This window comes from Acartia tonsa, chromosome 13 (genome assembly GCF_053477335.1).
Source record: "Acartia tonsa isolate MP-2025a chromosome 13, ASM5347733v1, whole genome shotgun sequence".
Lineage (NCBI taxonomy): Eukaryota > Metazoa > Arthropoda > Copepoda > Calanoida > Acartiidae > Acartia > Acartia tonsa.
Window position 1 is genome coordinate 37,851,014 of NC_137272.1, and position 27,839 is coordinate 37,878,852.

At 30.8% G+C, this 27,839-nt stretch overlaps 1 protein-coding gene across 3 annotated transcripts in view; it reads left to right on the forward strand.

Moving 5' to 3' along the window:
• LOC145303698 (uncharacterized) overlaps nt 1-27,839 on the forward strand; it is an 89,092-nt gene that overhangs the window by 42,682 nt on the left and 18,571 nt on the right. For all 3 annotated transcript variants that reach the window (XM_080145300.1, XM_080145301.1, XM_080145303.1), the window contains exons 4-7: nt 10,294-10,343; nt 21,998-22,074; nt 23,128-23,198; nt 23,779-23,837. In XM_080145300.1, coding sequence (XP_080001426.1) covers nt 10,294-10,343; nt 21,998-22,074; nt 23,128-23,198; nt 23,779-23,837 — 257 coding nt within the window. The remainder of the gene's footprint in view (nt 1-10,293; nt 10,344-21,997; nt 22,075-23,127; nt 23,199-23,778; nt 23,838-27,839) is intronic.

Sequence of the window (27,839 nt, forward strand, 5' to 3'; positions counted from 1 at the left end):
AAGGTAAAAAGTTATATCAACATATCCTACCCTCTTTAAATGGCACTTTAAAACTCTGTTAATTTTTCATTAAGTGGTGTTTCCAAGTAAGGGCGGTGGGTGAAGCCCACCTAAAAATATTTACTCCCCCTTTGAACTAAAATCAATTAAAGACAACAAGAGTGGCGTATTTTATCAAGTTAGGAATATAGAGTGTAGTTAGTTTTAAGGGTTTTTAATGAAAATTGCCATAAAAAACATGTTTTTTTTATGGGTATTCATAAAAAAAATGATAAACTTATCCTGAAAATAATATGACATCATATATAGTTATTCATTTAGACAAGGCTTAGATAAATATCAAGGCTGTTTCTTTTTTATATAAAATAACTTTTTGATTAAATATTTGTTGTTTACAAATATTTTTATAGAAATAAAAACAAAATATACATGCAATGTGATAAAAAGCAGAAACCATTTGGAAGGGCGCGAAGCGCAAAATTTTTTCTTCAAATATGCAGGGAGGGAGGGGTTTTTGGGCTATTTATTAAACTAGACCCCAATATTTCAAATAAGATTTTCTTATTCGTTGGCTTAACAACTTTGGGGACTTTAATGGAATTTTGATTGGTTGGTTAATTAAATAAGTCGAGTTTCCATACATTTCATCCACTAATTGTAATCTATATAAGGAGTAATTTTGTGTATCATCATTGGAGATGTACAAAATTACTTTGTTAAAAAGTTTATATTATACAAAATAAAATACTTCCTATTACCTGGTTTGTTATGTTCAGTGAAAAAAGATTATAACCTAATTTCTACACTAATTAAAAAATTTGGTATGGTTAAATGAATAGTAACTGTCTGTTTGGCGCGAAGCGCCAAAATTTTTTTTTTTGAGTATTTCTTTATCTTTTTTTTGGAAACTGGGATAGTTTTGCTTTATGTAGGGTAGGGGGCAAAAAGGGGCATTTTTGTTGACCAGGGGGGGGGCAAAATGGGGCATTTTTCAACTTTTAGGGGGGGGCAGGGGGGGGCGGTGGCTAGGGGGGGCAGGGGGGGGGCGTTTTGGTCGCTAGGGGGGGGCGATTGCCCCAAATGCCCCCTTCGGTTCGCACGCCACTGGGCGGGGGTTATGCAGGCAGCCCCTTGCAAAATCAAGAACTTACAAACTAAAATTATTGCATAAAAAAACAAGTCTAAAAAAACTAAAATTAATTTTGTGTTCAAATCTAGTTTTTTTCCAATTTTGCTTGTTTTTACATTTTCGCACGTGATTATTTCCAATGCTAGCAGGAGTAACTTTGTTCATAAGTAGCGCAGCAATAACAATTATTACTTTTTTATGACAATAGAGCAGTAAAGTATATTACAGTAAAAAATTAAATAGTGATGCAATGTTTCCAATTGATTCCTATAAAGATTAGGTTTTACATTTTTTTCGATGTTTGTTTTCAATATTTCCAAAACATCAAGAGAAATTTTTTTGAACTGAAAAACATTAAGAGATTAAATCCTTCAATGAAAACACCTAACAATCTTAATGCTAATCTTTCTAGTATTCAATGTAAAAATGAGTAATGTCTTGTTATGTAAAACGCTATGAATCAAAATTAACATATATTTAGCTTCTTAAATTAATATAAAATCATGTTTTTTAATTTGTGGAATTTATCTAAAACAATAAACAATAAAATATCATGTTTCCTATCAAGCAATCCGAGCATCAATATTGTAAAATTACATAATAAAAGTATTTTAAAAATATAAATATTGGTTAGTTACAATATATTTAAAAGGTGAGAATTGATACCAAAGTAATAGGAATGGTAGTTTATCTGCAATTTAAATCCTCCAAAATTCGTTTACTTTCCGTCATTTCTTTCAAAATTGTTATTGATCGCATCGTATTATAGACAGCCTTCCAGGGATATTTTAAGATAACAACTGGTATTAATTTTATAACTTTTATTTAATATTCGTAGATAGCTGTCTGTAACTCGATGCTATACATGATTTTTAAAGTATGACTGATAACCGGTTCTAATCCATCGGATCTTAATCGGCTACATACTAGAATACAGCATTTTATTTTGACTGGCAGCAAACTTGTAGACAAAATAGAACATTTTCAAACCTTATTGAAAGTGACACAAATAACTAACCCAAAATCACGTGATAAATGAGATGGGTTTTTGAAAGATGAATGCCGCGTTTTTTCAATTCGCGAAATTTAAACAGAGTATACAACTATTTCTTTAATTATATCGTTTTTGTTGGTACAGCCTTCATAGAAGAAAAACAAATTATCTTCAATCTATTTTTGCTGCATATTAATTAATGCATCTTTTTAGAGCTGTATTAGACATTATACAAATGGCTAAAATAATAATTTTAAAATTTTGAATTCTTAAGTTGTACACTCTGTTGAAATCCTATAGTCTTCCTTCAATCAATCAATGTCGAAAAAAATGTCGAAAAAACGCGGCATTTATCTTTCAAAAACCCATCTCTGGTAATAATTCCATGTTCCAGACAATGGTAACTTAATTCTTAAAATAGCCTAGAACCATCTATCGACATAAAATGCTGTTCTTATAACCAAAACCCAATCGGTCTATCCGTCATTAAGATTTTTTGCTTCAGACATAAAATCCTTACTACTTTATATTAAAGGATATACAACATACATATTTATAATGGCATCTATTCTGATTTGGGGGGAAAGATTAATTAATCTCAATTGTCCAATCCCATCGTCCCTGTGTATTAAGTAAATAATATTTTCGACCTTGATGTTCAGGAAAATCTATCCTTCGGTGTATTCACAAGATCCGATAAATTACCCCCACCCCTGTTCAATTTTTTTTTTTGGGGGGGGGGAGGAATGTGTAGCCACTACTAAATAACCTGGCCTAAAATAAGCACGTTTTTTTTTAATTAGAAAAGAAGGTGTGCAGGTGGTTCAATATTCAAAGTTGGGAAATCATCTACTGCGAGTTACAATTATTCCAATATACACAGTGGGACATATTCGACAAGTTCAATTTGCAGGCTTTTCATATGATATCCTTTCCATGCGGTGCTATCACACAAAATGCCGGTTGAGCATTGATAACCCAACCTTCTTAATTTTTTAATAAATTCAATAAAAAAGAGGGGGGGGGCAAAATATCTTAAACCCAACCGAGATAAAGACAAAATTACCTAAGAATGACAGCTTATGAGAGCTCAACAGGGTTACAACCGGCGGGGTTAAATCCCTTTCAGGAGCTCTTTAAGTCGTTGATTAAAACAATTTAATTCTACTTTAATTTTGTCCAAAAAGGCAAAGTTTCAGTCCACTGTGAAAAATATCGGGAAAAAATTGTGTTGTGGGACATCGACATGCAACAATGTAAACCTAACCTAAACTTTTAACTTCACTCATTTATTAGTAGCGCGGCAATTCTATATTAAGGGCATGTATGTACGTCCATAGTAAAGGCAAATGTGACTCGCCTTGTAGCATAGCTTCTTTATCGTTGAGACATACACGTTCGAATCATATATTGTTATCAAAATATTAAGTATATTTTTTTGATTCTCGATATTTTTAAGGGTTTTATACCAATAGAAGTTTTATGTCAAATTTTTAAACAAAAAAATATTTTTCAACTAAGTGTCCTTATATCTTTTTGATTGCAACTTCGTAGGGATTCGGGGACACATTTGAATAAATTCTTTTAAAAAACAGCTTAAAACCTATCAAATAATTAAGAATTACTAAATAATTTTGCATATTTGTTTTGAAGTAATTTTTATAATTTATAAATTTTTCTTAAAATGGCCAGACAGAGACATTTATTAAAATGATAGATTAGACTTTTCAGAATAATTATTCCATTTTTTGATTTAAATCATTTTCATTTGATATCAATTATTTAAATTAAGATTTCCTCTAGGCTAGTGTTGTAAGTTCAAGTTTTATTTCATTCTCATATATATTTTGTTGCAAATTAAAACAAGTAAAATCAACTTTTATTTCCAATGATTTTGATATTTTTCGAAAATATTATATTCAATGATTTATCAATAATACCAAAATTTTAATAACATAGACTAATTGCTACCCTATCGTTAATTTAGAGTTGTCTTTTTGACTCCTAAAATGGCAGGATGATTCCTACAACAGTCTGGTACAATATAGAAAGCTAAGCATCTCTATAAACATTGCAAGGAAGTCCGTAGGTCTATTTATATTCTGATTATTAATTGCTAACACTCTACAAGTGTTAATGTTCGTTTGTCTATCTACTTTTATAACATACAGCATGAGCCTCGAAAAAGTATTTTTAAGCATCTGCAGCCCATATTTCTCAATGAATTATCAAAAAATGTATATGTCCTTGTTCTCTGTAGATTTCCACATAAGTAGATATAAAAATATTTTTTTTACATCAAATAACAGCTGAGATTTTTAGAGCCAAAGTTTTGAAAAAGTGGCTGAGGAAAAAGTAACTTTTCAAGAAAAATGTTTTTTTTTAAAGTGAAATGACGTGTTTTCCTCATAATTTCAATACTTTTTATAAAACTTATATAAAGATGTTTCCAAGAAATTTATTTCATGCTGAAAGCACTTTTTTCACTTGCTCTAAAAGGCATTTTTAGATTAGTGTAAATTGCGAAAACACCCTTACAGAAAGAAATCCTATAAAAAATAGTAGCAAATTGAAAGTTTACATAAATAGAAATGAAACACTTTTTATTTTATCAAAATAAGTTAAAAAACCAAAAAGTTACAGCTACAAACTTTTATTAAACATTTAACAATTTAAATGATTTTTATGTGTCTTAGATTAATTTGATGAGTGGGCGTGAATTTATTGGCAAAGGTGGCGCTAATCCTTCCGGTAATGAGCATAAATTGGGGAGGGGTTTATTTAAGGTCATATTAATAAGTGGGAGATATTATAAGATTTGAGGGGAAATGGTTATAAGAAAAATGTATTCAGTAAAATTTGAAAAGTAGTTTTTTATAAGTAAAAGTAACGTTTTTTAATGCAATAAAAAATGTATCAATTGTAAACTTGCTCTTCTTTCTTATTTGTTTTTTAACTGCTTGATAAAAAGTAATATACTAATAAAAAACTAAGAAATATTTAGCAATATCCAGTTTCTCAAGCACTTTTTCAAAACTTTGGCTTTAAAAATCTCGGCTGTTAATTGATGTAAAAAAAATATTTTGATATCCTTTGATGTAGAAAATTATAGAGAACAAGTACATATGAATCTTTTAATATTTTATTGAGAAATATAGGCTGCAGATGCTTAAAAATACTTTTTCGAGGGTCATGCTGTAGATTTATTGATGTTGTCATCCTTGTTTTTTTTGTTTTTTTTAAACTTATATGGATTATTATCACACTATTCCAACAAAAAAAACCTAGCGTACATATTTTAGTAGGATGAAAGGAAAAGGACTAATTAATAGGATTATATATATTTATATTTTATACAAAACTTTTTATTATTATTAATCTAGGACTATAAAACACAATTTGTTTACTTGTTTTAAAGTTACAATCCTATTGTATAAAGTAGTAAGGATTTTTTTTGTCTGTAGCTTAAGATTTTGATAACTAGTTAATCGATTGCGTTCTCCATTTTAGGGAAACTTTACATATGTCCCGGGATGGGTTTAGGTAATTTAATTTTTTTATTTAAGAGACTTGGGATGGTTTTAGGCTCATTCCTTCCCCCTTTTAATTCCTTTTCATGCAGATCCTCTAGATGCTAGGGGCACAAATGCTAGTTATATAAAAAGGGTTAAAATAGCAAAACTGTTATTCTTTGAGTTTAAAGAACTTTGGAATATTCCATTTTTACTGTAAATAATTAGCGCAGATTAATTAGATTAAAATAGAACAGTAAACTATTATATCATTATGAGATGGACATACAGACATGCTTGGCTGGTTTAAGGAGTAGCTGCTTTACTTAAAGAAGTTATAAAAGAGCAACAATAAAAACTGTTTTCTTGTCTATGATAATTGAAAAGATCAGTTTATCATATATTCGGTTATGGTAATCTTTTGATTGCACGAAATTTGTCTTTAAGTTGTTTACATTATTTTGAAGAAGCAGAAAACCCTACAAACCTATAGTTAATGCCTAACCAAATATAAAATAACTCGAGAAAAAAATACTTGGATAAAAAATATTTCTAGGAAATTATTTTCTAATATGAAAAGTTCGGCTGTGAGAGAATATCTTTTTCTATATATAGGTCAATCAGGGTATGAAGGATAGGTAGATTTAGTAGTATCGTAGCTACTCTATAATTAGGCTGCATCCGTCTGTACGTCATGATAAATTATCAAATTAAATATACCGGCCTCATTGTATTATAGTTTTTAGTTACAAAAAAATTAATTATCTTGTGTTTTATTGAAAATGGCTGCTGAAAATTCTACATTATCAAATTTTAGCTTATGTTTTCTCAGTAAATACTATTTTACTGTCATGAACATAAATATAAAGAAGCAATTTTTACAATTTTCCTTTTTTTCCATTTTATGTTCTTTATTTATGGATTTTCTGTTTGAGTCTTTATCAGTTCTGTAAATAAAAAAATATATTTAAAGAACAAAAAATAAATAAAATGTTAAGTGGAATTTCAAAGTAAAAAGTTACTTTTATAAACAAGACGATTTCAGAAAATATCAAACGCTTTGTTTAAATCAAACTGTATATTATTAATAGATAAACGAATTTTGGGAATGGGGACGATTTCTTTTTGGATATGGTAGTATTCCCCCCCCCCAAAAAAAAACAGCAATAATCCTTTCCATTACCTATTATAAGCTTTACTGTAAAGTAGAATTATAACGGTTCATCGGTTTATGAAATTCTTCGGTACACACACAGACGGATATCCTGTTACTTTTATGTAAGAAGAAGCATCATATTCTTCTTCGATATTTCCAGTTTTCCTTATACAAATATATTTATTTCTCAATGGTATACATATCACCAAAGACGTCAACGGTGGTGGGTAAAGGGGTGGTTACCCTCTCAAACTTTGAAACTCCTCATTTAAACCCCTTAAATCTTTAAAAAAAAAACCTCATTTAACCCCTATAAAAATAAAATGCTTGGATGTTTCTGCATAAGATCATTCATAATAAGGCTAAAAAACCTTAAATTATATTTCAATTTAGAATTGACATAAGACTAACATAAAATAAAAGATTAAAATGCTAAATTACCCTCTTTTCTAAGGGAGGGAGAGGACTTTGGGCTTTTTATTACAATAGTCCCCAAAGTTTTATCAGAATTTTTTCTTATCGTTGGCTCAACAACTTTGAGAACTTTTATTGGATTGTGATGGGTTGGTTCATTATGTCAAGTGTCCAATTGTTTCAAGCACTAATTGTTATCTACAGAAGGGGTGATTATAAGTATCATCATTGTGGATGTACATCATTTTTTTCTGCCATTGTCTTATCCCTTTAGGTCCCTGGTCTTTTACTGAATTAAAATCACACAGCCACAAACCGATAAAAAAAATCTCCAATAAAATGTAAATAAAAACATAAAAATAAAAGTTATCGCCTGAAATGAAACAAAAATTAATATTGTTTCTCCTCACAACTTGAAAAACTTTTTCTTCCAAAGTTTTTCTGTATTTTTATCGAGGCAATAATAGCAAATTTGTAAAACTTTTTGTGTATAATAAGTTTTGGGTAAAGGGAAAATTAGATAAGTTTCTAAATAAAAAACCTAATTGCCTTTAGATTATTTAATTGTACTACCTTTGTTTTTAAGTCTTTGGTTGTTTATTTGCCCTTGCATTTCTCATATTTTGTAGGGTAAGGGGGGGGAAATTTCGGTTTTTTTTCGGTTTTTTTGAAAAAAAATGGGGTAAATATTAATATTTTCAAATGAAACCAAGACCAGTAGAAAGCTTACGGAAAGGACTATCAGGTCCTAAAAGGACATTATCCTAGGACTTTTAGAAGTTGGCCGAAATTGACCGCAAAAAAGTTACCGATATTTCCCCACCACCGGGGGAAATATCGGTAATTTTTTTCAACCTAAAAAAAATCGATGAAAAACGGCCAAACGGCCAGTTGAACATAAATAATCATAATTAGTATAGCTTATAGGGATTATCCACAAAAAGTTTCATAATGATCGGACTATTCCTTCTATGTTAAAAATGAATTGTTTTGAAAGACGCGAATTTTCGATTTTTTTTTTCGAAAAATTTTTTTTAAAAAACTTAAAATTAATATAAGAAAAAAACGTATTTTATTACTTTTTAGGCCTGATCCTAAAAAAGCTCACATTGAACTATAGTTTTAGCCCAAAAAATATGAAAATTGATTAAAAATTGACCTCAAAAATTGAATTTGAAGCAAAAGTGTCATCTTTGCAAAAAATCTTGACTACATTTTAACCTTAAAAAAATCGATGAAAAAAGGCCAAACGACCAAACAAGCGTAATAAATCATAATTAGTATAGGTGATTGGGATTAACCACAAAAAAATTCATAAAGATCGGACTATTCCTCCTATGTCAAAAATATTTTTTTTTCAAAGGACCAGAAATTTTGATTTTTTCCTCGCAAAATTTTGATTCAAAAAATATAAATAATTTTTTTGTTTGTTTTTTATCTGTTCTATTCATTTTTAGGCCTAATTCTTAAAAAGTCCATATGGAATAATAGATTTGACAAAAGAAAACATGAAAACATGACCTTAAAAGTTGAATTTTAATTTCTTTTGAAATTACCGATTTTTCCCCTGGCGCCAACTTTGGTCATTTTTGAATAAAATATTAACCCGATTTTAAAGCTCTCAACGGATTTGGAAAAAGCGGGCAATTTCTAGTTCAAAAAGTTTTTCAGATCAGCTCTAGGTCTTACCAATTTTTGTGTAGGTCGATCTTTACACACCTACTAAAAAATTTTTGGAAAAAAAATTTTTTTGTCCGACTTTGAGACCCAATAAGTACCCTTAATATTCATCTCACAAAAAATTCATTTTATACTTTTTTGTAGGCAATTTAATAAGGAACAAATTTGCTTTTATGTATTTTTCTGTCATTTGAAAGGAACATGGAGAAAAAGGTCATTTAATGAAGGTAGGTCGAAATTACCGAGAATAGCCCCTTACCGAAACTTCCCCCCCCCCCCCTTACCCTAATAGTTCTTAAGACCTATAAAATTGTTGGAATCCGTACAGGTTTTAGGCTATTTTATAAGGTTGGATTTTCACTCTATAGATAACATCTCATATTTTTAATTATACTAGTGGCTGCGCCCCTGTTTCTTACAGGATTTGGAAGGGGGAATGAAAGTCAGAAATGAATTATTACACATAGACAGACATACAGACAGTTATTTTTTATATACCCATCCCTTTATCTCTATTAATAATCAGACCACACTAAATTGTTCTTTTTTTCTGCGTAATAATTTACAGTTTTTTTTGCATGAAATGAAAAAAAAGCAATTTTCGTTGTGGTCATAAAAATAGGTCCAGTTACTGGTTCTACACCACTTTTGTTTTTCATACCTTTTTTAGGTCAATCCATCTGAAATAATTATTTTTTGGGAAGCAAAATTTATCTATAAGTTTTATTTGTTGGTCGATTGATTAGGTAATGTTAATATAGGCTAAGTTAATAATATAGGATACTGTTGATATGTCATGCAGGTGAATTTGAATTAGAATTAAGGGAAATTCCTTGGTCCAGGACTTCGTCACAAAAGTCGTGCAAAGGTTACTTGCTAGAAGGGAACAGACATTGAACTATTTATTACATTACACCCAAAATTTTAAATAACGTTTCTTATTCGTTGGCTTGACAACATAAATTTCGGTTGGTTGGTTCATTAAGGTTTTAGTCAAAAGTTTCAACTACTAACTGTAATTTACAGAAAAGTTAATTATGTGTATCATCATTGGGGATGTACATCAATCTATCAAACATTATCTTATCCCTTTATATCCCTAGTTATACTGGTATAAGGCTCTTAGTTAAAGTATTCCTTTTTTAGTATATAATACCACTACTGAACTTGGCTGTCCCTGTTATAACAGCTAATGAAAGTAATATAATATTACTGATTATAGATAATTATCTTATAATAATAATACAAAATATAAACCAATAGAAAAAAGTACAAAAGCAATATAAATATAATGCTAAAAATAATATAATACAAAAAAAAATTTGATTATTACATAGAGATAAAAAATATAATGAAAAAACAAGACATTCAAAAACTTTAACCAAACCCAAAATTCTTTTTTTTTCAGGTTGCTGGTCGCAAAGGTTTTCCCCACGTGATATATTCTAGAATCTGGAGGTAAGTCATATCATTGTTTTCGCGCCATTTTTTTTGGCGCGCTTTTTTCTATATCCACCATTTTGTGTTTAAAATGTGCTCCTATCTTGATATTTGATACAGTTCTTACATTCAAACTTATATTTTTAATGCTTTTTTTTTAGATTATTTCATATTAACATATTAAATGGTTGACAAACTACATTAAATCTTAGCTAGAATATCTTATTCCGATATTGAATCATCCAAAAATTTGTTTTTTATATAAAATATTCAAATTAATTTTCAAATGATCTTTGATATATATTTCAAGAAAGGCATAAAATTGAAAAGGAGTGTTTTTCTTTTAAGGAGCCAAACCCTAAAATTAGTATTAATAAAATAAGCTTTTATAGTCTTTTTTTGCGATAAAAAATATGAAATATAACGAAAGGCTTTGAAAATAATTAAACAGGTATTATATAAGCTTAAATTAAATTGCTTGTCAAAATTATTATTTGAAAGAAAAAATAATTTAAATATTTATCCTACACTTTTAAACTTTTAAATAGGAATTGTTTAGAATAGATAACTTTTTAGCTTTTTAAAAGTGATAATAAAAGTATTTATTTGAAGCCATTAACTTTAGGTGTATATTCTAAAGTACACATGTTCTTGTTCTTTATACATTTCCACACCAGAATGTAAAAAAATATTTTTTACCTCAATTTAATCAGAGATTTCTTTTTAAAAAGTGACTAAGGAATATAACTTTTTAATTAACATGTTTCTACTTTTTTTTCATAATTTTATTACTTTTTTAAAACATATTCAAAAATGTGTCTAAGAAAGTATTTCAATCTTTTTTGATTCTAAAGAGGCAATAGGAGAATATTTCATACGTCTTTTATATTAGTAATCTATTATTAAAATCTATTTTGGCCCTGCTTGTATATTGCAATGAAGTTGCACATTTTTCAATTTTAATTCAACTTTAAAGATTTAAAAGGACTGTTCAATACTTTTTAAGTGAAATAATTTTGTCTGTGTACCAGTTAAAAGAAAGGTAAAAGGTTATTTACAAGAATTAAAGCAAAGATTTAAAGGTACAGGTCCTTGAAAGAATTTTTAATTGAAAAATTGAAATGAACAGACCTTTGAAAGAGTTGTATACACACATCAATTCAATTTTATGATCCTGTAAAACCAAAAGATGAGCTAAAATATCTGAGTACGATTGCAGGCAAAAATGGATTAGTAAGTGAAGTATAAAATTGAAAAGAAAATGTTAATATGTTAGATCATTTTTGATGTAAGAAGAGTCATATAATCTAACTTAAAAAGGACGCCCAAGCTATTGGGGAGGGATAAAAACCTCAATAGGATAGATCACAAAAATTTGTTATTAACCGGAAATATTTCACCCCGTGCGTAAAATTTGCATGGGTCAAGTTAACTCCCCCCCCCCCTCCTCATAATTATTTTTGGGGAGCTATAGAAGAATCTAACATTTTTTTGTGGATTTAAGCGGGCAGGAGGTATAATTTCCTAGAATAATTGCAACCAAAGCCTCAAAAATTTTGTTTAACAGCCAGGTTGCTTTGCGGGGGGTAAATTTTTTTTCCCCCAAAAATTTTACCCCGGGGGTAAAATTTGCTTGGGAGGGGTAATTACCCCCCCCCCCCCCCTGAAATCTGTTGTCAAGGGTAATTTTTTATGAAAAAAAATTTGGGGATGCCTACGGCACCCCCAAATTCGTTGGGGGGGAGGGGTAATCCCACTTTACCCCCCCCCCCCCTTGGACGTCCTTGTTGACAACAGCCGAAATAGAATTTTGTATATTTTGAATTGGGGGTAACACTGATTTATATTCAGTTAAAATTCTCCTATCAAAATTTCTTTCTACTATTAGCTAAAAAACGTCCATTAATCATTTTTTTGTTAGAAATGCATTTTGAATACATGGCAATGAATTTTATAAATATATATCATTAAAATTTAACCCCCTACAATTACAATTGTCAGATATAGAGATAATTGTTCTAAAACTAGGACGATAACCTCTAATAGTAGCGAAGCTGTGTGGAAAAAGGAAAATTATACCTACAAACCCTTTTGTAGTAATGGATGTAGAATATACGTGTATATAAGACAGGGGAAAAATTGTCGTCTATTCAGCTTACTTATATATGGACCTCATTTATTGGTCAGTTCGTTCATCCAAATGGGGTAAAAAGGGTGGATGAAGGTTATCATTATTTTAGCCAGCTCGAAGTATCACTTTATAAGAGCATATGAAAATCTGGTGCAACATCCAAGTAATTATATATCAATTACTACTCCTTTAAACGCATTCTTAGTATTTAAGTTTCTTTAGAGTAAATATCTCTTTTTTTGACAATAAAAATTTTCTACTTTCCATTTATCTCTTTAAAATTATGTTTTTCTCTCTTTTGATTATATTTATTTTTCAATCCATCATTTTTTTAAAGCACGATTTAAATTATAAGGTTGTTATACACTTACTGTACTAAATTGTAGTGGGGGGGGGGGGGAACTGATTGTTTTGGTACCCAATGTTTTACAACACTTTCTCTCAATCGTTAATTCTTAACAAATCATGATTGGTTGGTACAAACTTCCACTGTTTAAACTTTACCAATAGTTATTATAATCTACAGAAGTAATTTGTCTATAATAATTTGAGGTGTACCCCATTTTATAGCCCATTGTCTTATCCCTTATGATCCTGATTTGTACAACTTATGTTTAATAGTTTATTAAAGTGTCTGTATGGTAATCCTGGATTAAATATGCATATTAAAAATAAATTTTAAAATGCAGGATGCATGCAATCTCTCTCTCTCTCTCTCTCTCTCTCTCTCTCTCACACACACACACACACACACACACACACACACACACACACACCTTCTCTCCATCTCTATCTCTAACTCTCTCACACACACACACACACACACACACACACACACACACACACACACACACACACACACACACACACACACACACACACACACACACACACACACACACACACACACACACACACACCTTCTCTCCATCTCTATCTCTCTCTCTCTCACACACACACACACACACACACTATCTATAAAACATTGCATTTTTTGCACCTTTAGCCAACTTGCGATTTTTTGACGTTTGCTCGCTCGCTTCGATTTTTGTACATCTATGCCTTTTAAACTATCTGTCTATCTTATTGTAATTTTTTGTACAATTTCTTTTTTTTCTTGGCTTTTTTTGTTTCGAAGCTGCACATTAATTAGTTTCCGACCGACTATCTATTAAATTTGTTAGATCAGACCAGACACAATAAGATAAAATTTGCACTTTTGTTCTTAAGTTCTTGAAAAATATAAAATTTGATTTTTTGCTATGCTATATTTACTCAAAAAAAAATTTTCGACGGCCATTTAGTTTTTTTCTTTGAGTAGCATATCTCTGGTCCTTTAGCTAATAAATCAATATATGCATTTTTAATGACTATGCATTGTATGAAAAGATAATTGCAAAAACGACCATTTTGCATATCAGAGATCTACCAATTAAGCTTTCACTTTACACGTTAGACGCGTGTAGACGATTTTTCCAGGGAATTCGACCACACCTATCCGCATCGACGTGACTATAAGGAAGATATGTTCCCTAAACCAAATTTCGATAATTTGTCAATCATGGCCACTTTATTGCTGATTACTACTTAATAATAATCAGTCTTATTTATACTAAGAATTATATATATCAACAAGAATGACAATATTCATAAGTAGCTTAGCTTAACAACAACATATAATACTAAAAATCACAATGGCTGGCATTGACGAATAAATGGAATAAAAATGTTCATGGCTGTTCCACTTTCAAATTTCTGCTATTTACAATTGGTTTTGACTACTAGTAAGTTATATCTACAATTTAACGTTATTATAAAATTTGATAATTACATAGATTGGCGTACAGACAAATGTAAAATGTAGATATAGAGTAGCTACGCTGCTTGCAATGCATAGCGCGCTGCATGCAATCAAATTATTGCAAAATATTTGCATTTGCCAACTTGCACTTTTTATTAGGATTATCTATCTATTTAATTTTTCTATCTATCTATCCACAATCCACTTGTTGTATCTTTTTATCTGCTTATATTCATTAAACTGCTTTAAATTTAAGTGTTTTTCTTTTTCTTTTTAAATGTTTTTTTTTTATTTTTCATTTTGGAAAAAGCACATGGTATATATCTTTTCTACAGCCGTCATTTGATAGTCCCAAGGATCCCTAAAAACAATGGTCTTTAAAAAGTTTGTCTGTCTGTAATGTCATCATTACATCTAAAAGCCTTAGAAAATAATTTCAAGTCGTTATATGGGATATGCAATAAGCTATAAAAATTGGAAAGGATTTTAATGAATATAATAGATTTGAAATCTGCATAAAATTTTAAGGAATTTTTATAAAATTCGTTTTTTTGTATAATTCTTTATCTATAAGCGCAAATACAAATTAAGTTAAATAATTTTGACATCTGTGATTGGTGGATTGAAAACTATCTGCGCCCTGATTGGAGAAGCTTAAGTGACGTACATCATTCAACCAATTAGAACGCAGGTAGTTTCCAATCCACCTATCCTATTGGTCAAAATTTATAAACTTAAATTGGATTTGCGCTTTTAAATAATAAATTATATAAAAAACGAATTTTATAAAAAAAATCCTTAAAATTTTATGCAGATTTCAAATCTATTATATTCATTAAAATTCTTTCCAATTTTTATAGCTTAATATGCAATACATGTCTGTACTCGAGACGACAGTATAGGTTTTCGCGAATACTGATCTTATATTTCTTTCTTTCTTCGTAATTAGCGTTAGCTGTACCTTTAATTAAAAATATATATCACATGCAATGCAAAAAAAAATTTGCCACTTGCAAATTTGCAATTTCTCAAGAGGCAAAGATTTTCTAAAACTGGGGTGTATTAGTTATTCGCAAATTAACTGTACCAGTTGTTTAAGTTAAGTAAAATGTTGTTACTTTAAGTACACACACAAAAACCTGCACATACCAGTACAAACACACACATATCCTGGTCTTTTTTGCACCTAATCTTTAATGAACAACATCCATAAAAGCTAAGCACTGAAACGGTAGGACAAACGGACATTAACACTTGTATAGTGTCAGAACTGAATAATCATAATATATATGTATAAGAGTCAAAGCAAAATTGTAAGTAAATTTGTTGAAAAACTGCTTGATTCAGGATAATGTTTATGGACATACTTACATTTTTAGGACTTGATTATAGAGTTGCTTCGCTTATTACATTATACTTTGTTGTCCCAGGAATCAATATACCAAAAATCAGATCAATCGGATGATTAGATCACATAAAAATTTGTTGTTAAAAAGTAAAAAAATCAACATGTTTAAAATGGACGTACGGACATTTTGGTAAAAAAGCTATCCGTTACGGACGGACGGACCGACCCTAATTATAGAAAAGCTTCGCTTTTAACATGTTATAAGATTTATCTTTTATGTATCTCATAAGGATCAAAAGGGATAAGACAATGGATGACAAATTGATGTACATCTACAATAATTATACTCAAACTTATCCCTTCTGTAGATTACAAGTTGTGGTTGACACGTTTGGATACTGAATTTATTATACCAACCAATCAACCAACTAATAAGAAAACTTTATTATAAAACTTTTGGGGACTAGTGCGGTAAAAACAGCCCAAATTCCCCTCCCTTCCTGGTGTCTCAGTTTAATCTCCTTTCTGCATTTTGTCACCTTATAATGTTTCTGTGCTACTTCGAGGCATAGTTTTCTCTTTTTTCTTCTATCTTTCTCTTTTTCTATATGAGTAACTTTATTTGTAATTTATCTGTTTGAGTGTGTGTTTTTTTCTGTGCGTTTTGTGTGTGTGTGTTTGGCCTAATGCCCCTGCAAAAATCACGATTGGGATAAAGAATTCTGAAAAATAAAAAATACATAGCTGGATGGATCTTTAAATAATTAATAATAATAATAATAATAATAAGATCGGTATGCGCCGAATTTCAGCCAATCACAGCGCGGCATTACATAAAATGCTGTGCTCTCATTGGTGGAAAGTTGGCTCACCCCGATCTGGCTCACCACTAAAATAATTTAAAGATCCAGCTCTGATCATGGTAAGAAAACAAAGTAGCGGGTTTCGTCGTACTTTCAAATTAGCGTTTCCCCTATTTTTTGCCCCTGCGGAGGCTCTAACCATGCGGTTCAATCATTAACATTTACCTAACATAAAATAACCTATCAAAAGCTACTTCGTTTTCTTTCCATGATCCAAAAAAGCTTTTAGAAATAAAAACATTTTTAGTGCTTTTTACAGTTTTGGTCAGTTTAAAAAAGGAGAAAGATCCCCACATTGCAAGTGAACATCAGTAGTAAGTACATATATGACTCCCCAGAAGGAAAGTTACCTTATGGGGTAGAAAATACAATATTAAATTGTCTTGAATAAGATTCTTAGAGGTTGTGCTTTTAAAAAGTTATCAAGAGATTATACTTGATTTTCGAATAAAAGATTAATAAACCCTTATGGGAGCCATTTTCATAGTACCTTAGCCTTCTAGGGGCTTTGCTGAACTTACTATATCCAACTAAACCTAAACAAAGCTATAACAAAATCCAATTATCTAGGAGTATTTTTGTGAATATTGTTGCCTGTCTCTGATGTAAAGTTGAGCCCATGTGACTTGCATATTTATTGGCAGTTAAATAAATTATATCTTTCTATCTTTGCTGGCTTGGTATCCATTTACTGGCTATCCTAAACACTTACATATTTATATCTTTTAGATTATATGTGTTTAGCATTTGGCACTGATATCGAGTATATATTTTTTAACCTTACTGATAATACATCAATTTTAAAAACTGCATATTTCTATGTAAAATGGGCAAAATCTAGCATTAAAATAAATTGTTTCTGTCTATTACTCTAAAAATCTAAAATTGTAATTTCTATCTTTCTATCAATGAATCTAGTATTTTACTTACTATCTTTGCTAGATATCCAATTAAAATCATCTATCTAACTAGTTAGTAATTATCTATCCATTTTTCTTATTTTCTATTTTTTAAATCTATGTAGAGAAGCAATGAAAAATTATGAATTTTGACTCATTTAATCTCTCCTATATTTTGACACTTTTTTCTTTATTTCTTACTGTTCCTCTCTCGCTCTCTCTCTCTCTCTCTCTCTCTCTCTCTCTCTCTCTCTCTCTCTCTCTCTCTCTCTCTCTCTCTCTCTCTCTCTCTCTATCTATCTCTCTCTGTCTCTCTCTGTCTCTCTCTCTCTCTCTCTCTCTCTCTCTCTCTCTCTCTCTCTCTCTCTCTCTGTCTCTCTCTCTCTCTCTTTCTCGCAATATCTCTCGCAATCTCTTTATCTTACCAATTCTAACCCGTTTAGTTAGAAAATTAGATCCATATATTTTCTTTATTTAAAAGAGTGCTCTTTCTGTTCAACTTTTAGATAATTATGCTTTTTTGTCTAACAATCTATTTTGCTATCCAACTAGCTATCTTAAATTCTATCAATAATACAAAGTAGAAAGATATCTGTCCGTCCGTCTGAAGCTTGAGATCTTGCTAAGCGCTGAACCAATAAGGTTGTGGCGGTTTTATGCTATTTTTTAGGATTACCTATCAAAGCATAAATCCATTAGAATATAATTCTTCAATGAAATATAATTAGCTTTCTAACTATCTATCTCCATATGTTAGAATCCATTTACTCTAATTATCTAGATATCTAATTATCTATCTATCCAAACAGGTATCTATCTATCTTCAAGCCTTTTAAGACACCAAAAGGCTTTGCAATAAATTTCGCTTAGCGCCAACTTGCGATTTTTTGCCCTGCCTTCCAAAAGTAACCAAAGTTGGCTGAAAAAAGTCTTTGAATAAAAAGGTGCGCAATTACATTTGTCATACTTGTTTTCAATGTAAGTTAAGATTTTTATTTTAAATGTCACAAAGGTGTCTTTTTGACAAATGATGTACAAAAAGGTGAAAAAACTCTTAATGCATTTTACTGTACTTTAAAAACTCTACATTAACAAATCTACTTTTTCTCCCTCTGTTTCTCTTTTCTTACTCTCATTACTTTGCTTTTCCCCCTCCCTCATTTTTGAGTGATCATTTCCCTTTATGACCCCCCTCTTGTTAATGCACTTTTGCAGTTAATTTTTTGCAACCTCATTGGATGTTTTCTCAAAACAACTTTGGCTGGCGGTAAAATTGGTAGGGATTTTAAATATTTCTATAAAAACAGTAAATTTTAAGGTGTCTATAACCTATTCCAATTTTATTTTTTATTTGTATTCTCTAAAATGGAAAACTGAATCATTTCAGTAATTTAACGGACAAACCAAAGAATCTTAGAGTTTATAAGATTAGCTATAATAAAAATGATCAAGTTGTTTTTGTTGGACACTTTTCTTTAGATTTCAGACAGAAGGAAAATATAGAAAGACAAAGGGAGAGAGAGAGAGAGAGAGAGAGAGAGAGAGAGAGAGAGAGAGAGAGAGAGAGAGAGAGAGAGAGAGAGAGAGAGAGAGAGAGAGAGAGAGAGAGAGAGAGAGAGAGAGAGAGAGAGAGAGAGAGAGAGAGAGAGCGAGAGAGAGAGACAGAGAGAGAGACAGAGAGAGACAGAGAGAGAGAGAGACAGAGAGACAAAGAGAAAGAGAGAAAGAAAGAAACAGAGAGAGAAAGAAAAAAAATAATAAGCGTTGGTTTTATGCACTTTGGATCAGAAATTTTGTTCAAGTCATCTATTCATCTAAATAGCAGTATCATTACAGATAAACGGATAGGTTGCTTAATTATTGATAATTTATCTACTGCAAGTTACCCCCTACCCCCTCGACCCCCCCCCCCTTAATAATCAAGCTATTTTGATACTATTTTTTAAGGAGAAACCTTAATTAAATTATTTGCAATCAAGCTATTACAACAAGCCATTTTATTTAACTAATTTATTTACCTATACAATTTTATATTCTCACTATCTCTCTCTCCAGCTCTTTTTATCTCTCTATCTCCTTTTTTCCCTTTCTCATTATCTCTTTTTCCCCTCGGAAACCAAGCTTTACAACTCCTCTTCCCATTCAATAAAAAAATACATAAACAAGTAACAAAATTTCCAAAGGGAAGAGTATGATATTACAGACCAACTAGCAGATAGACAGACCTACATATCCTATTATATTAAGTAGTAAGGTTTTCATTCTCTAAAGCTTAAGAACTACTAATCTATTTGTGTTCTCCTTTTTAGGGAATCTTCTTACAGGTCCCAGTATTTCTAGAATTATACCTTTTTGTCGGCTTTAGGCTATTACATATTAGAATGTAGCTTTGATTTTTAAACTAATAAATTAAACAAGGACGACAAACTGGCTTTGAGAGTGGCTCAACTTTGCGCAATTGAAAATTGCAAGTTGTTATATTGTAGTGTAATACATCATGCACTCAAATAATAATAAGAGGATTAGATAATGGAGTTAAAAAACTCCTGGAAGTGTTGTTTTTGAAATAGGAATTTTAAATATCCTTATACTAAAGTAACAGGATGTTTGTTTGTGTGTCTGTGTATCTGTGTGTCTGTGTGTACCGAAGGATCTCGCTAACCGCTGAACCAATCGGGTTCTCCTTAACAGGGTAGCTTATCATAGGTCCCGGGAAGGTTTATAACTATTTTCCCCATAAAAAAATGAAAATTCCCCCCCAAAAAAAAATTTTTTTTTTAATTTTTAAACTAAAATTAAAAATGAGGGGGGGGGGGCCCAAAAAAAAAAAATTCGCTCCCCCCACCCCAATTTTTTTTTACTTTTTCTTTTAAAATCTAAAATAAGAAATTGGGTTATTAAATTCGACTCTCTCCTCCTCAAGTGCCCCTAGTAGCCGCTAGTTAAGGTATAAAGTAGGAAGGTTTAAATACCTGGAGGAAAAATTTCAATAACTACTAAACCGATTGAGTTCTCCATTTTAGGGAAACTTACCATAGGTACCAGGGTGGTTTAAGTCTATTTTAATTTTTTAAATAAACCTGGAATGGTCTTAAGTTATTTTTTTCCTATATTCGAATACATGGCCTCTCGATGCTAGGGGCGCAGTAACTAGTTTACTAACTGAAAGATATTTTAAAAACCAAATATTCATTAAACTTTTTATTTAAGTATTTAAGTGCAGTATTTTAGTAGTTATATGCTTTTGTATAACTATCGTACATTACGGTTCTGTAATCTTATATATATAAAATGGATGAAAAAATTAATGTTTTCTCCACATACATATTAGTTCCAATGTTTGAGATAGATATTTGACAGGCCTAGCATTTCAACTTTTACAGTTCCATAAGATTACAAATTAAACTTGTTTTAATGCTTTGTGGGAGTGCTACCTACCATGGATCTTAAGTGATAAGACAATGGCTGATAAATTAATATTCATCCACAATGATGATACATAAAATTATTCCTTCTGTAGTTTAAGAAAAGTGGTTGACACGCTTTAACTCTCTCAACTTAATAAAACAACCAATTAAATTTCACTAAAGTTCCCAAAGTTGTAAAGCCAACGATTATGAAAACGATATTATAAAACTTTGGGGACCAGTGTAATAAACATTCCATTGTCCCCTCTATCTATGGTTACCTACTTGGATTTGGATAGCCAAAGTATAGATGAAGGAACAGGTAGATTTTTAAACTAAATAAATTCTTTGAAAGTAGGAAAGGTGATACATACATCCATACCATGTTTTAAAACAAAAAAAACTGCAATTATAAAAATGTATTTTATTAAATATAATTTCAATCATGAAGTAAATACAAACATTTTGCAAATATGAAAAACAATTAATTTTTGTAGTAAATTCAATTACATCGAATTACATATAATGTAGTACCCCCCCCCCCCTTCTCTTTTAATTAGAATTCAAGGGAGATGGTAATGGACAATCATTTAAACTAGTACCCAAAGTTTTCTTCGTTGATTGATTGGTTAATATAAAAAAGAAGTGTTAAAAAATTATTCAAATAACAATTTAATCCAAAGAATTTCGTTAAGATCTATATATTATGTTTTTTTCTCGATAAAATAATAAATTGTAACCTTTTAATTCTTTTTTCAATCTCTATTATATCCATTTAAATTTTATTTCCTTTTCTTCTATAATCAAATTAAATGATAAATTTTGATTTTTAACTTCCCGGAAAAAAATTCAATTACATTAAATCAAATACTAGATAACAAATTAGGTGGTTTTGAATAACTTTATTTTCATTTTTTATGAGAAATATAAAATTATATACATTTTTTTAAATACACGTTTTACTCCCACAAAATAGTTTAATAACCTTCTCAGGACCTAGAAGCTACATATTGGTTAAGGGGTTAGCAAGATCATTTGAACACACAGACTTCCTGTTACTTTATATAAGGAATGTTGAAATGGATGTAACTTAGATTGTAACCATCTTTAGACTGGTATTTATTTGAATTCCATTTTGCTATAAATATGGATATGTCACTTGAAAATATCTTTTGCCTCTGTTTTTATTAAGATATATCTCAATACCCTCTTTTTATTTGCAGGTATCCAGATTTGCACAAGAATGAGCTGAAACAAGTCAAATATTGTCAGTATGCCTTTGATCTGAAGGCAGATTCAGGTAAATTACATTATTGTGCCTAGCCGTTCCACGAATTATCATTATCATGAATTTCTAAAAATTTAACAAGGATAAAATGTGACAAAATGTTTAAGTGGCTAACCAACCAACGACAAAATGTTTTAAATCGATAGGACACTTCTAACAATAGAATACGGGGATATCATGACAGGGGAATTTTTGTCTTCCATTTAGGACAGGTTGCTATTATAGTACTATTACGTTCCTCCGTGGTTAGGGGATGGGATGGGGGAAACCTTATTGTAAGCGAGAATCCCTCACAATATCCACCTATTCTATATCCATTCTTGTAACTTGCCAAAATAAACAACGTTAGATCTATCCGTTACTAACAGACGGACCTATGTACATAGAAAAGCCTCGCTTAAAAAAAACTATTAATGTTTATTTTGATATGTGCAGTGTATTATTTATTGTTTATCTCCATATGTAGTTAAAATACATTTTTATCAAAAGCTTTTAGGCCTTAAGCGACTTTTTAATACTTTTTCATGAGTTTTGTTTTTCTGTAGCACAGCTACTCTTCAAGTGGTAGCGGGTCAAAGTGTCTCAAAAATCCATGTGACGTCATAATAATGATAGCTTATCCATCTTTTTTCAAGGGTTTTCTTTCCCACTTCTCCTCTCATCTTCCTCATTTTTATGACGTCACATGGCTGATTTTTGAGACACTTTGCCCCCCCTGCTTCATTTGCGTTGAACAATTAGAAAAAAGAGGCTTAATCCCTTGAAATGGCGAATAGACCACAACCACTTTTCCTTATAGTCCTTACCCCTGCCGGCCTTTCCTTACCCTTTCAGAACCTAACCCAACCTAAACCATTCATTCCATAAGTTAGTTTGTGACCTAATTTGGGTTGAATGATCTATCAAAAAAAGTCATTTTACTCCAGCTTCAACTGTTTTGAACTCTTAACTCCTTGTCTGTATTCGGATTAAATGCACAATGTTAAGCACATCATGACTTATACCACTTTTAGGATCACAGATGTGTATGTTTTAAATATGTTTTTAACATTCTTTTATTTTTAGTTTGTGTGAATCCGTATCATTATGAGCGGGTAGTTTCTCCAGGAATTGACCTCACTGGAATATCCATACAGGTAAGCATAAAGTCTCCAGGTATTGACCTCACTGGAATACCCATACAGGTAATTATAAAGTCTCCAGGTATTGACCTCACTGTAATATCCATACAGGTAAGCATAAAGTCTCCAGGAATTGACCTCACTGGAATATCCATACAGGTAAGCATAAAGTCTCCAGGTATTAACCTCACTGGAATATCCATACAGGTAATCATAAAGTCTCCAGGTATTGACCTCACTGGAATATCAATACAGGTAAGCATAAAGTCTCCAGTTATTGACCTCACTGGAATATCCATACAGGTAATCATAAAGTCTCCAGGTATTGACCTCACTGGAATATCCATACAGGTAAGGATAAAGTCTCCAGGTATTACCTTACTGGAATATCCATACAGGTACATTTTTACTTTCTACAGGCCAAACATGATTTTTACTTTAACCCCTATAATTGGAACAATTTTAATATCAAAAAAAAATTGCTCCGGGTTTAAGACAGGTGACTAAATCATTATATGCCAATCTAATGATGCTATTCTCATAATGACTGTAATCTTAAGTAATAACAGCACATAATATAAGTCTAAATATTTAGGGTTATCATGGATTATTGAAAGATGAAGATAGAATCTGGAATGGCCATGATCCTGACAGGTAGGCTCCCGGATTGTAAAACTGTGTATGGTAATGACTTGCTCCTTTTTTGGGCCATCGCATTCCCCTCAACTCTAACTAATATATTCACGCACCTGACAAAGCAGCAGTAGGCACCATTTTTAACGTATTTAGTTTTGACCAGGTGTCGGGCTGAGATTCGATCCTAACACCTAACTGACAACGAGACAATACCCCCTAACAAAATCAGAATTTTTAAATAAAGTTTTAGGATATTTTTTGACGATGAAACTTATTAGGTAACAAAAAAGATTATTTATTTGTAAGCTTCGCTACAAGAAAATCTAATTACATACTAAATTATAACAAATTATAATCTTGCAATATATTAATTTGTCAAAATAATTATAGTTTTAAGTCACAAAGCTACTCTGGAATTTAATTGTGTCTGTCAGAAAAAACAATGCATTTTGTCTCAGTATATATACAAACGAAAAAAAGATTTTGAAGAATAAAAAACCTAACCAACTCTTATTTAAATCTGGGGTATTTATTAAAACATGTAATTTTAAACTTTCTCAAAATTGTACTTCTCTTTATAATTTAGTCTTTAAACTTAATAGTGTATTAAAAAAGTACACTAACAAGGATGAAAAAATCCATGAAATTTTTTAAAAATCTACGAAATTATTTAACATTTTATGATAAACAATAAATGTGCATACTAGGGTTGGGCCGGATATCCGGTGTGGCCGGATATCCGGCCGGATATCCGGCCATTTTCAATATCCGGCCGGATACCGGATATTGAAACTATCCGGCCGGATATCCGGCTATAACTTTTTTTATATTTTACACCAAAAATCTCTGCTTTTTAAAATTTTAAATGGCTCTAATTTTCTTATTATTGAAGCTAGAAGAACATTTTTTGAATATGTTTATCTTTATGTAAATTTTATATATGAAATCTCAAAAATTTATTAATAATTTTTTTTTGCTACTTTAATATCTGGTAATTTAGCCGGTTATCCGGCCGGATATCCGGTAATTTGGCCGGATAACCGGATATTTGCCGGATATCCGGCGTTGACCGGATATCCGGCCGGATACCGGATATCCGGCATTTGAAATCAGCCGGATATCCGGTATCCGGCCAAAAAAGTATCCGGCCCAACCCTAGTGCATACCCAAGTAATGCAAAATAAAACTAATCCTTCTGTAGATTAAAATTATTGCCGGAAAAGTTTGGACACTGCAGCCAATGAAAAAAGTACCCCAAGTTAAAAGACAGCAAATATAAGAATAATTAAACCTTTGGGTACCAGATACATTCCCAATCCAACATATATGACTTGTAGAGTAGCTGCGCTATAAAGAACTGCAAATATTCGTTGAAATTAAGGAGTGGGGACAAAACACCTAATTTAAAAATACCTAATTTAAAAATGCCTAATTTTATAAATGTCTAATGTGACAAAACACCTAATTTATAAATACCTAATTTAAAAATGTCTAATTTAAAAATACCTAATTATAAAAATGCCTAATGTGACAAAACACCTAATTTTAAAAATGCCTAATTTTATAAACACCTAACTATAAATACCTAAGTTTAAAAATACCTAATTTTAAAATACCTAATTTAAAAAAACCTAATTTTAAGCATATCTTAAAACTGTTGTTAAATATATTAAACCGGCGGCTACTCCCCCTGAATGCAGTGCGGAGGGGAATTCAATTAGTCTGGGGGGGGGGGGGAGGGGGGGTAACGACCCCCTCAAAAATTTCAAAATATAGTTTGAAATAGAAAACTGGACGGATGTACGAACGGACCAACCCTAATTATAGAAAAGCTTTGCTTTTAAAAATAAAATTTTATGATTAGTTTGTGGCACCTCACATGAGAAAAAAATTAATTAGTAAAATCAAAGGTTGAAAGACAAAGAAAATGAATTTTATTTTTATTGGTTCTTCCTTAACCTAAGTAACCTAACCTAAAATAGATATTTTAGAATTAGGCATTGTTAAATTATGCGTTTAGATAGTTTAGAATTAAGCATTTTTAAATTAGGCGTTTTTAAAATTAGACATTTTTAAAATTAGGTATTTTTAGTTAGGCATTTTTAGTTAGGCGTTTTTAAATTAGGCATTTATAAATTAGGCATTTATAAATTAGGTGTTTTTAACGTAGGTGTTTTTAACATTAGGTATTTTTAAACTTAGGTGTTTTTAGTTAGGCATTTTTAGTTAGGCATTTTTAAATTAGGTGTTTTGTCCCCACTCCGAAATTAAGACGGATGGATGAATTGTTTTTCTAAAGTCATGGTAAAAATTGCATATTATAAATATTCTCTCATGTAGAAATTTATGAAGAATCATGTATTTTTCAAATGGTTCACCCCCCCCCCCCTCCATCCCCCCACAGACAAACACGCGCTAAGGGATATCAGCGCAGCTATTATACAACTAAGGTTTAATCATTTCTTGTTTCTTGTCGAATTTCGAATTTTAAAAGTTTAAAAACATAGATTTTGCAATTTATATTGAGCTATCTGGTAGAAATGTCCTTTTTAGTGATTTACTGGCAATGTCTGTCAAAAGCTTGTTATGTCTTAGTGGCAAGGCCAGAATTATTTGGGGTTATTAGGGTTATTGCAGGGCTTTTCTTGAATCAAAATAAGATATAAAAAAAGTAAAGGAGCGGATTTTGGAAGCAGATTTTGAATATCATACGAAAGCTTTATTCAAAAATAAAATATCCATTTTATTTTAATCCATTGCTGAATATAAAAAAAAAATAAAATGTATATGCTGTAAGCAAAAGGACAATTGAAAAGCTTGTCTTTGTGTGTTTGAGTGTGTGTGTGTGTCTGTGTGTTTCAGGGAGGGAGGGGACATTGGGCTATTAAAGTTTTTTTTATTTGTCTTAAAACTTGGGGGCTTTTGTTGAATTTTGATTGGTTGGTTCATTAGGTTAAGCTTTTAAGAGTTTCAGCCACTAATTGTACTATACAGAAGGTGTAATTTGTGTATAATCATTGGACATGTGCACAATTTATCAGCCGTTGTCCTATCCTTTTAGATCTCTGGTGTGTTTTAGAATGTGTTTTGTTTGAAAACAGAATTATCTGACTCTAGCAAAAATGGACAATTACACAAAATATTCTCTAATTCTCAGCGGGGATAAAGGAAAAGAACAATGGACAATAAATTCACGTAAACCACTTAATTATGATAAACAAAATCACCCCAAGGTTCAGAATAAGATTTAAATCATTGGTAAGATATATGATTGTTTGGTGGGCATTGTAAAAATCAATTTTTAAAAAATATTTCTGCTTGATATTAATTTAAAGCTATACTACATTAAAGTTTTTAAAAGCGGCTAATTAACAGGAAAGATTAGAAAACTTTAAAAAATAAAGGATTTAATGATTGTTATATTAAAAGTAACCTTTTAATGTGAGGGAGGGGATATTGAACTGTAAATAATATTCTATTAGTGCCCAGAGATTTATAAACACGATATCTCATTCGTGGCCTTTAGAATTTTGTTTACTTATAAAATATGAAAAAAATTATATTTTCTAAAACTTTTCCATTTGTTTTTTTGTTTCACTTATAATTGACAAACTCACCCTTGTTTGTACTTTGAATATAAGGCCAAGGGCAGATTACAGGACAGATACCTATATTCATGCATTTAAATCTAAAATATTATTTTCTTTCTAATCATAATCTATAAATGGATATAGAATACGTGGATATTGTGATATATTCTTGCATACCCTGGTAAATATTTTCTCTCAGCTGGCTAATATAACGTATTAACGATACTCCTCATCTCTTCCTCTGATAATGGAGGAACGTATTGGCCAATATATGATGCCTATACTAGCAACCTAAAAATTACCCTGCAACAATATCCACGTATTCTATATCAATTATTCTAAATGTAAGATAACTCTTATTAAAATAAGGTATTTTATTGATATACATGATTCAAATTGATTAATATATTTCCCTGTCTTTGTCGTCCAA